General features: G+C 37.6%; 1 protein-coding gene across 1 annotated transcript; it reads left to right on the top strand.

Moving 5' to 3' along the window:
* Positions 1–3,461: 3,461 nt before the first annotated feature.
* Positions 3,462–8,431, top strand: stard14 (START domain containing 14). Its single transcript, XM_028460207.1, has 6 exons — positions 3,462–3,754; positions 3,905–4,052; positions 6,280–6,383; positions 6,529–6,646; positions 6,725–6,777; positions 7,419–8,431. The coding sequence occupies exons 1-6, from the start codon at positions 3,581–3,583 to the stop codon at positions 7,623–7,625; spliced, it is 804 nt and encodes a 267-aa protein (XP_028316008.1). The 5' UTR covers positions 3,462–3,580; the 3' UTR covers positions 7,626–8,431.
* The last annotated feature ends 3,403 nt before the right edge of the window (positions 8,432–11,834 follow it).

Below are 11,834 nucleotides of genomic sequence, written 5' to 3'. Positions count from 1 at the left end.
TATTGCAGGAAAATCATTTACAATTTACCAAGAATTTCACTAAGCACTTTTTTACCCATCATATCAATAAATTCTTCACATGCGTTTAAAGACAAATATGAGGGTGTTACTCGCCCAGCATTTCCATATTTTTCAATGAGGGATTTCAAAAAAGGGTCAATTTCTTAGAATTTCCATATATCCCAAATAGTTACCATTATGGGCATCACCAATTTGGTGGCTGCTTCCTCTAAAAGACATCCCCCGTTCTGACGAAAAATTCACAACAGCCACAATTCTTTTAAGCGCATCAGTCCATTACTGGTTTTCCTAATGGAATTGTCTTTTCAGCTCAGACTCCATCACGCCGCGTTCAGCTGACCCATTAATGTAAGTAATCATAGCCATTCTATGAATTTTACTTTCATGCTCACGAATACTCACAGAGGTGGATTTCCAATCAGAAAACCCTGGACCAGAAAATAGTGTTTTATTGCTTTTTTTTTTAACCCCCAAACAATTCGCATGCAAAGCAAAATATATGGCCACTTTGTGGGGAGTAGCACAGCCACTCTGTATGCACACTTTCCCCATTAACAGGTATGCATCTGAAGTGGGTTTTGGAGAAAAAGCGCCTCTGGTGTTTAAAAATTAAGTTTGAAAGCAGACACGTCAGGGTCCCTATTTTGGCACGTCACTGGTCCAATTTTTCCCCAATAGGTGTGTACCTTCTTCTCAACGATGACAGGCTGTCCCCATACAGCTGGATCTGTGTTATGGGGTTGTCCGAGACCGTATCCCCCCCTGGCCCTGCTGCAGCAGCAGCAGGAGGTCCCGCAAACACACAGAGTAACACACGCACACAGAGAGCATTATTTTTTAAATGTTACCTCATTCAGATGTGCGTATATGTTCATAACAGAAGTATGCACAATCTTACAATAATTTTAATAAACTTGTAAATATGCAGTAGGAACTACTCGCCAGTAAATAAAGCCTGGAAAACTTTAACCAGGAATAAATATTTGCTCCCTGATAAAGATAATAGCTCTAACAACTGGGAACAATGATAAACTTGGTGATATACAGCCTGTGCATGCATTTCCTCCATTCCAGAAAAATGGAAAACATGATTCTTTATATGGTTAACATTTTCAAGTTTTTAAAAATGTTAAACTCAAAGCTGCTTCTGCATGGGCTTTTTTTTTTTAACATTTGCACTTAAGGAAGCGGGCTTGTAATCGGAGGGTCACAGGTTCAAATCTCACTTGGGCCATCACTGTAGGACAAGGGCAGACTGACGTACAGGGACACCAGAGATTTCCCCGGTGGGCCAGGGCATGAGAAAGAGAAAAAGAAAGGGGGAATAAACATACCTGTCAAGTATCCCATTTCGGCCGGGAAACTCTAGTATTTTACCCCTCTTTCCCACCATCGTCTATCGTCTATCCATCGTATTAGTATTTTCCCGTAAATATCCCGTATTTTAATGTAATAATAATTAAAAGATAAATAAATAAAAATATTCCTCTGCCTCTCTAAACTGAATGTTGTCACTAATCTTGCGAGAACTGTCACATGAAATGGCCTGAGTGACAGTTCTCGCAAGATTAGTGCCGACAGCGGCACCAAACCCAGAAACAATTCAGAAGAGAAATAAATGAATGAAGATGTTCCGGCAAAAAAAACAAAGAACTCGTGTAAATACGTTGAAAAATGGGACAGAGTTTACCTACCTAAAGAACAGCAGGACACATTTAGACGTTCTATAAGATTAGTAACTGAGATTTTAATGTCTACCACAGGGGAAGGAACGACAAGTCACCATGAAAAAACAGCCAATCACAAGCTCCACAAATATACACTCCTTTCAAAAAGTGTTAAATGATGTAAAGTCTGCAACAAATGTGCCTAATAAGTCATCAGTGAATACCAGAGAACCACATGAGTGAGCATGAAAAACTAAAAGAAAATATGTAATGAAAAAAAGTCTAACTTCAAGACAAGCAATGTGAAATCAACAGTAAATATTCCATGTGTTGACTTGTATATGAACTGTAAGTATATTAAATAAACACATGTGCTTCATATACCCATTTATGTTTCCATTTAGGCTGTATTATTATTTAGGAATTAGGGCTGGGCGATATATCGAGATTCAAGATATATTGAGTTTTCTATTTTGGCGATACAGAAAACTACAATATCGCATATATCGATAAATATCGTATTCTGTATGAAAATACTTGTTTTAGGAGTCGCTGCTTATACTTCTCAGAACAGCATGTAAAGCTGAGTTAGATGGATTTCTGAGTGCGTCCTAACCCAGACCTTCCGCATAACAAGCCACATTACAGACATGCTGTCCCTTAAAGTGGCACATAATGTGCAGCTGTTTGTTAATAAATGAGCCTGTGGTATTTTGCATCAGCAAATTTAACCCAGAATTGTCTTTCTGCTCAGACTGCGTTTGAAATAAAATTATCAAGATTTGTATTGTATATCACCATTTTGAGAAAATATATTGAGATATGAGTTTTGGTACATATTGCCCAGCTCTTGTAGGAATGTTCACAGCATTTCAATGTTAATAAAGGTAGGACTACCAGATTCTTATCACATGATTGTGTTTATAAGTGGTTGACAAGTGGCTATTATAGATTTCCTGTACACCTGTCTTAAAATATGAGGGATTATGAAGCTAGGTTGGGGTAGTGGGTCAGCCACAATTTATTGTATCAATGACCTGTTAGCATTAATATCACTGTTAGCATTAATATCACCTGCTGTAAAATCACTTCACTGCTGTAATTATATTACTGCAGGCTACTTAAGGGTTCACGTTAATAATTACTATATGATTATGGTCCAAAGCAACATCAATTGCAGTTTTTTTTTTTTTTTTAATCAAGGAACATGAAACTCGCGTTGCCAGCTGGCTGGCTCCACACACAGCACATGAAGTATGCCAGTCTGTCAGTGACTTAATTTTACTACACTTTCACTAAGTCTACAGTGATTAATAAAGGCTACATCATTGTTATTTACACAATGTAGTTATCATAAGTGCTAAATTGCCCAGGTGTTCAAAGGTAACATTTTACCTTGTTTCCATGTACCAGTATTCTACAAGTTCTTATTGAAGGGATTTTTGTTTAACTTTTTTACATTTACTCAAGTAAAGGAGCAACTTCGATACTTTTACCAAAGTCATTTTTATTTGGTATCTATACTTTTGCTTGAATACTGAAGATTAGTACTTTTGCCACCTTTGCTTCTCCCTCCTTTCCTATCCACTATTCCTTAACTCTGTCACGGAGTTAAGGAATAGTGGATAGGAAAGGAGATAGGAAGGACTATTCGGACGCAGCCCGCTGTCTCCGAAATGTTTCCGGGTTTTACTATCACTCCATACTATTGGACCAAACTCATCTGGCTATTATAGCCCGCCCACAATGAGGTGCGCGCAAATGCCAATAAAAAGGTGTGTGAGCAGAGGAAGTGCGTTAAAGCTGCTCTACGGTGAAGCTTACATTGGGACAACAAGTGCCTCTATTACTTTTAAAGGAAAGCATCCGTTTTTCTCCAAAAATACCCAAACATGTCCTCTCGTGAGAGTATTTTACCTACCGAGGCGGACTTTGCCGACTTCAGAAAACAGTGTTTATCCTCCGACAACTGGGCGAATAAATATGACAAACATGGAAGGCAGGTGTGGGTGGAGGTGCACCCCGGCAAGAAGAAGAACCAGGTTCCTAAGGTCCACAAGATAAAAGTAGGTTGTTATATCTGTTTTTGGTATTTATTTATGTAATAGATAAATTATAATATGGAAATTTTCAATCTAATGTGTTTGTCATAATAACTTTCCATGGCTATTTAATATATGGAGAGCAAACATTATTTATTAGTATGTGCTACTTAGTGTAAGATGGTGATCGATGACGTACCAGCTGCTACCATGTATGACGTCCTGCATGACAGCATCTTCCGTAAGACGTGGGACTCCGCCATGAATGAGAGCTTCGACATTGCCAAGCTATCAAATAACGCTGATGTTGGCTACTACTCATGTAAGGACACCGAGATTGAATCTGCTCACAAATGCGTTTTTGTGTGATTACATAGCGGACCCCCGCAAATTCCATATTTATTTATTTAAGAACTTGTAGAATACTGGTAGATGGAAACAATTTAAATGTTACCTTATTGAACACCTGGAGAATTTAAATGCAGTTTGCAAATGTGTCAACAACAAAAAAAAAAGTGCAAATGTATAATAAAACCCAGAGCAGTTTAACTGGTACATGGAAATAAATTAAATATGTTACCCGTCATAAACACCCGGAGAAATTAGCACACATTATAGATAAAAATTTGTAAATAAAATTAAGAACAAAAAAATGCTGAATTAAACCGGGAGCAGCTTTGAGTTAATTTTTTTTTAAACTTGAAAATGTTAACCATAAAACTAAGGGACCCGTCGAACAGAAAAAGCTGAAACTACCAACATTGTGCATATTTTTACGTCGTGGCATCATCTTAGGGAAAGAAAGTACAGATATTTGTTTAAAAAAGTAAGGAGTAAAAGTAAAAAGTCACCAAAAAAAATACTCAAGTAAAATAGAGATACCAGAAAAAACTACTTAAATACAGTAACAAAGTATTTGTACTTAGTTACTTGTCAACTGGCAAAACGTGGTTAATTATAATGCACACGTAGTGTCATTTCTAGAAAACATATTGCTCATCTTGTTTCTTCTAATGACTGAGTACTAACTTCTATATTACTGGCTTTTCCTGATAATGGTCATTAGAGACTATCCCAGTGTTGAACCCTGTGTACACACTCCACTAGTTCCCAGTCCATGATGCTTAAAGGCAATTTATTGTTAAAATGAGGAGTGTAACCCCTTAATGTATTATTTCTGACACAGTGGGAAATTTAATCTCCATCTCTATGTAATTTCGAGGCACCTTAGAAAATGAAACATGAGACATCCTCCCATGTGTGGTGACAGTTACTACACTAAAAACTATTGTAATACTAAAATACCTTGTACCAGGCAGAACCATGATCCTACAGTGATGTATGAATTACGACAGATTATACTTGTTACAACATTAGTAGCAGGTACTGGTTACCTTCACAATTCAACACTCATTTACTCATAAAGTCATTATAAGTTAAACTCATTCTGACATTACATGTCTTTGTTCTGTTGGAGGAAACTAGAGTAATCAGGAAAGCCCCACCCACTTTGGAGAACATGCAAACTCCTCAAAGAAAGAACAGCACCACACCCAGGCCACTCCCAAGACAACCATGTGTTGTGAAGGTTCAATTTGTGCTTTTTGTAAGAAATCAAAACTGTTGAATGTCCTCAATATGGTATCAGCAAATTAGCTGCTATTGAAAGGTGGCCAGATCAAGATGAGTTAAATGTAATGCTAATAAATTACTTAAAAATCATGGCCAGTACTACTTATCGAAAAACTTAAGGACACTCCGGTAAACATGGTGTCATTCATCTTATATAGGGGTCTATTGCTGCAGCTCAATGTTCAGTACTTTTATAGGTGGTCTTCCCCAAATAAATGAAGGATTTCTTTTTGCACTCCCAGTTTCTACAATGGCAAAGCTGTCCCTACAGGTGCAACGCAGCATTTAACATTAACCAAGTGGTATCCACTGAGCTGTTTACACTTGGCGCAATGCTACAGGCAATCCTGTTAAGCTTATTAGCAGCTGTGAACGTGAATGTTACACATGCCTGGTATTGATTTAATTTAAAAGTAGCATGTTAACTTGAAAAAAAAAAAACTGATCTTTGATACCAGTTGGAAAATTATTGAAATAGGTTGTCAAGTGTTTTATAACCAATCACTTAATTTATGTGGCCGATAGAGGGGTTAAGAAAGTATGTCAGCCTCACCCGTGTCGCCCATTTTCACTGTTTGCATAATCTGTCTCATTCAGGCTCTCTCACACTCACACCAGCGGGGGCAAAGCTGCCAAGCAAGATCCCTTCATGCAACATGACAATCACTGCAGTCATCCACTTGTCATACATTTATCTCAGAGTATTGTGTAACATCTTCAGAACAAACTATTACTTTAGTTGTGATAAAACAACCAATAAGCAGATTTTGTGAATTTAAACATTGGAAGTTATGTTACCAGTGTCTTTATTGACATAACAAGGCTGCACTCTGTGACAGGGGTAGAAATTAACTGACTGATGAAGTGGGTCACAGTAAATTGAGTTTTGCTTTATTATTTGTATCATTTTCCCATAGGGCGTTGTCCGCCTCCAATTAAGAACAGAGATGTTGTGACTCTGCGTTCATGGCAGGTGAAGGATGACGAATACATTATCATCAACTTCTCTGTCAAACACCCGGTATGCCTCCTCCATTGTTTTCCAGCTTTCTTTAAGAAATATATTACTTTGTAAACATTTCATTTCTTGCAGTGTCACATTTTGTATAACGTGCTTCCAACTACTTATTTTCATTTTTCTATTACCCGTTTTGCTTCTATTACAGAAACATCCACCCAACAAACTCAATGTGAGAGCCATTTCCCTACTTACTGGGTATTACATCAAGCCCACAGGAGCAAACAGCTGTGTTTTTATATACCTTTCACAAGCAGACCCTATGGGTATGACATCTCCCCCAACCATGTTGCTGCATTTCATGTCATCTGTTATTTTTTGTTAAAGCAGTATGTTTTCTTTAGGTTCTCTTCCAAAGTGGGTAATCAACAAGGCCTCCCAAGTTCTTGCTCCTCGGGTACGTCAAACATTCAACCACACTCGCAAACTACAGGCAGTCAAATATTGGTTTACTTAAAGCAGGTGAAAGTGAGGATTGAATACATTATGCAGGTACCTAACAGTGTGTGGGTGTGTCCACAAATTGACTTAAGAAGTGTATAAGAGGTGTGTGTGTGTGTGTGTGTGTGCATGAGGGAGTGAGTTTCATGCGTCTTGAGGGACAATGGTAACTCTGGTTACTCCATTTGAGAGCCTGACAAAGAAGTATCGCAGCTTGGCATGTTGCTGGCTCAACTGGGAGAACTTGTTCTACGTGTTTCACATCTTGTATGTTGGGAAGCTATTCACAGCAACTGCATCAGTTTGCACGTGAGAAAGACACTTGGTGAAAAATACAGTTGTAGTTACAGACCCTGTGGAAGATCAAACATTTACAAGGCAACCTCTGGGTACAAATGTTAAAAATAGACGAAAATGCTCTAAAAGATTTTATATAATCAGAACTCCCAATCAATATATGATTGGGTGTTTCAACACAAAATAGAAAACAACAAACATTTTAAAACTGAATGTGAAAATATTTTGAGAAGGACAAAATAGCATTTTAGGAATTTAGACTGAAGGTGTCGTATGATAATCTTCTGGTCTCTCCTCCAGGTGATGAGCCGTGTTCATTCAGCTGGTCGGTCCTACTCAGAGTGGAAACAACAGAACAATCCGGAATACAAGCCATGGCTGTACCCTGAGCAGAGCAAGCTGCCTATGATGAACCCGGCCGAGCTGTCCATACAAAAAGCCGACGAGCTGGAACAAGTGGATGAAACCTTTAAAGTGGATGCTCAGGAATGTGAGGACAGCAGCTAAAGCCAATGGAGGCAGTATTGTCCAAGAGAAAAGTGAATACTGAGGGATGGATTGTATTAAAAAAAAAAAAAAAAAAAAACAACTTCAGGCATCAAGCTGTGTATGGCATGAACCTAATTTTCATTGGCATTGAGTATGAAGTGTTGACACCCGTCTATCGGATGAGAAACTGCTAGAATCAGGGTGCATTGTTGAGAAGTCTAACCATTGGGCACCATTACGGTGTTGTTTCTTTACAGGATTTGTTGTATAGTGGGTTAAACGTGGAATAGTTGTGGCACTAAAATAAAAACAAACGAATAAAATTTGAAGTGACAGAAATAACGCATTTAAGTCGACTTAAGGCTTATTACACGAGACTTTGAATGATGATAATTCTGAGAATTAAAGGTAGTGTTCACTTTGAATATTTACAAATGACATTCAAACAAAACAAACTTGAATCTAATTTGTTTTCTTATGAAGAGAAACTGTATACCTATTTGTGCCACATTTTTATTGTTAACACTCAGGTTTTTGAACCTGAGATGTGCATGTTACAATTTGTTATTGCTGACCTCAAGTTTTGTATTTTTCATTTTGTAACCAAAAAAAGAAAGTGTGTTTATGAGATTTTGCTGTGAAGTTGGTATGTTTTGAGTTAGGGATCAGGCCTAGAAGCCATATTAAACGTGTACATGTGCACAAATTTCCCTATATAAATCAAAGTTATACACTTAAGACATTTGCACAGATTAATTCACTTCCTATACCGCCCTCGACACACCCACATTCTACCATTAAAGTTTTTTTTCATTTAAACAAGCTGACTGGCCAATGGCATTTTACACTTTATCGTTTGAGAACTTTGAGGAGAAATTAGAGGTGCTCATGGGTGACGGAGGTCAGAAAAAGTATACATTTGGTGGTCAACATAGTTAGTGGCAGAACTTAAGTGACAGCATTTATGTCACTGCTGTAAATAGTATGAGTGCAACAGAGTAAAATATGGCAGAGGTAAAGAAAAAGCAAACTGATCCGAAGGACGAAGACAAAAGGAGAGCAGGTGGGGCCCAAGGCACACCCTACGCCACGCTGCTGGACACCTCACCCGTACCACATGTTGGAGAGGGAAGGATATATATATTTGCAGAGACCACAAAGTAGACCGCTGAAAGGTAGTGGGGCACAGAGGGCTCCTGGAAGTGACTCAGCCTGACCAACACTGTCCCGTAAAAGCAGAGGGACATCATTAGTGCAATCAATGAAGTCAGAGACCAACAAATATGTAAAGTTATGAGTAACAATGTGTCATATCTGAAAATTGGCAGCTGCATTAAAGATCCTAGAAAACATGAAGCATGCTCGTCCTATTTCAAACGCTGCTTGACACTTTCACCAAGCCAATTGTTCCCTGGTGAAACTGTTAAAATCAGGAAGGTGGCTTTAGGGACACAATAAAGTGCACCTCGTCTGCACTCTTTAGGTTGGTTATGGGGTGAGCAGAGGCAGTGATGGCCATTTTTACTTGATAGGGAATACAGCATAGCAATTGGAATCAGGCTTTAAAGGACTGTTAGAGTTTCAGAGGTGTTTCTGTACTTACCAAAAAGCCAGCCATGATGCGCAGCACGTCTGCAATCTGTTCTCACTGCATCGGGAATCATGTGTTCTCTTTCAAAAAAGTCTATTTAAGTGTGCTTAGAGTATACTTATTGAAAACAAAAAAGTATACTTTTAGTTTATATTTGATGTGCATCACTTTAGTATGCTTGCAGTACAAGTACCTATACATTCAAACTTTTGATATACTTGGTACAAGTACTTAAGTATATTCAGCTTGTAAATGTGCAGATTGGTAGGATAGTTAACAAGTCTATGTGAAATAAAGTTCAAAGTATATCACATTGTATATTATAACAAAAATTGCTCATTTAAATGAAAGCAGATTAGATTTTAGTATACTTATTCTAGTATAGTATACCTATAAGTTTACTTGCAGTATGAAATAAAGCTTTTGGTAAACTAAAATTGGGCCAATTTGGTCCCAAGAAATATTGAAATACTACAATTTTAAGTATACTGCTAGCATATTTGGTAAGTGTACTTAGTACATAAAAGTGTACTGAGCAGAATATATTTAATAAGTATATTTAATGCACTTTAGGTATACTTCTTTTTGGTAAGGGTTGAACCGAGCCACTGTGCACCAAATTTGTCAGTGTGTATACTGATTGTATGCACATTTTCAAAGATCATGTACATTCATTCATTCATTCATTTTCCAACTGAGCCCTAATTTGAACACATTTGCATTAGTTGACCTAGTGGCTCACTAAAAGAATGCATCTACACTTTTTCTTGGGAATTTATGACTACACAGATCTGAAAGTTTGATATGCAATGATGACATTTTAATGAGATGAATCTGGCTTAAAGTCACCGCGAGTTAAAAGAATCTCGACTAGTCGGCCTCAGGGGAAAAAAGCCGGCTGAGTGGAACAAGTTGTGCTACTTGAACCAGAGCAAACTGGTCCATTTCAGGTTCTTCAGATACTTAAAAATGGGGAGAGGCAACTTTAGAGTTCAAATGGGTTTACTTCATTCCAGTGCATGCATGCATATATATATATATATATATATATATATATATATATATATATAAAACAAATCAGGCACCATTTCATAACTCATTGAATGCAGAAAACAAATGCTTGAAGAGTGCTCTTAAGATGAATTGGACAGGCATTTACATAGTAGACAGTTACAGAGAGGTATTCATTCCTGGAGGTTGTGATTTGCATGGTTACTCTTCACTACAGTGAGTGCATCTACCGGTATATGGTGGTCATTAAACAGACTGGGGATAATGATTTAGTAGAAGACCTAGTATATAACATTTGAAGAAAAAAAACCCTCTTCATTCTTTCTCTCCATAAAAGGTTGTATGTAAGCTCAATTCCCTGTTTCATTTAACAATGAATGCAGGCGTAGTCTACAGCAAACACACGGCCAACAATTGGGGGGGGGGGGGCACTCCAGTCCAGTAAATAGGGATGTCCCGATACAACTTTTTCACTTCCGATATGATACCAATATTGCAGCCTTGCATATCGGCCTATACCGATATTGATCTGATACAATATCAGCACGAATCATACATACTTTTATTACTCGTTTTGTAGTGTAGAATGTTAGAAAAGGCTTAATCAAGTGATGTTACTCGAACAGAAAACAATAGTCAACAACCATAGGTTACTTTGTTGGAGTGTGAAAAACAGTCACCCATGAAAAGCAGTGCTGGGGCGGAAAATTTTAACGAAGAGCTCATATCGGTGATTTTAGATGCAGTCCGATAAAATACGATATTCGTTTTCTGGCTGATATTGGACCGATATCCAATATCAATATCGGATCAGGACACCTCTAATATTAAACATTGACAATAGAGATGTAGAAAATCTCAACGCCACAAACGACCATAATGAACCTGATGCTTGAAGTAAAAGAATTAAAAAAAAACTAAACGGGTTGAAAAAAAAAAAAAAAATTCTTTTGGAAAATCGATTGAAGGCTTTAGAGCAGAACACCCGACTGAATGATCTCATCATATCATGCCTGGATGTGAAGCCGCGTACCTATGTTAGAACAGTGGCATCAAGCGGAGGTGAGCCAACTGACCAAGACTTGGAGTCTGTGGAGCAACAAGTGGTCCAGTTCAGCAAACAAAAATAATGCTTTGCAGGAAAACCAATGACAACATTTTGATCTACTGTTTGCTGTATAGATGTTTAGATTCTTCCGGGTTTGTGCTTAATCATAATTTATACACCGTAGGTCTAAAAGTCCAAAGGTCAAAACAATTCTATTTTTACCAATTTGATAACAAAAACACCAGAGTAACCCTAAATCCTCAGTGTAAAAACATGCTGCTTTATTAAGTCAGAGGTTAAAAAGAAAGTTCAGTGTCTTGCAGACAGCAATAGATCTACAGTTGTGTGCGAAAGTCAGGGCACCCCTTTAAAAACAGCATATTTTATATATTTAAAAAGTTATATTCATATTTACTGTCTCTCTGGTATATGGGAAGAAAAGACAATATTGTCAGGAAACATTAATGCATAGTTACATTTTATTTTATAAATTGAACAAAATTACAAAAATGAAAAACATAATTTTGGCATGTGCAAAAGTTGGGGCACCCTACAGCATCAGTACCTTCAGTACTTA

The sequence above is a fragment of the Gouania willdenowi genome, chromosome 10 (genome assembly GCF_900634775.1).
Source record: "Gouania willdenowi chromosome 10, fGouWil2.1, whole genome shotgun sequence".
In the NCBI taxonomy this organism is placed as follows: Eukaryota; Metazoa; Chordata; class Actinopteri; order Blenniiformes; family Gobiesocidae; genus Gouania; species Gouania willdenowi.
The sequence above is the reverse complement of the archived record's forward strand: the minus strand, read 5'-3'. Positions and strand labels throughout refer to the sequence as shown.

Bases quoted from the DNA above. Each gene is read 5' to 3' on its own strand.
- stard14 (XM_028460207.1), top strand. From the start codon at position 3,581: ATGTCCTCTCGTGAGAGTATTTTACCTACCGAGGCGGACTTTGCCGAC. The intron at 6,384-6,528 runs GTATGCCTCCTC...CTTCTATTACAG, and splicing joins ACTTCTCTGTCAAACACCCG to AAACATCCACCCAACAAACT. The intron at 6,647-6,724 runs GTATGACATCTC...TGTTTTCTTTAG, and splicing joins TTCACAAGCAGACCCTATGG to GTTCTCTTCCAAAGTGGGTA.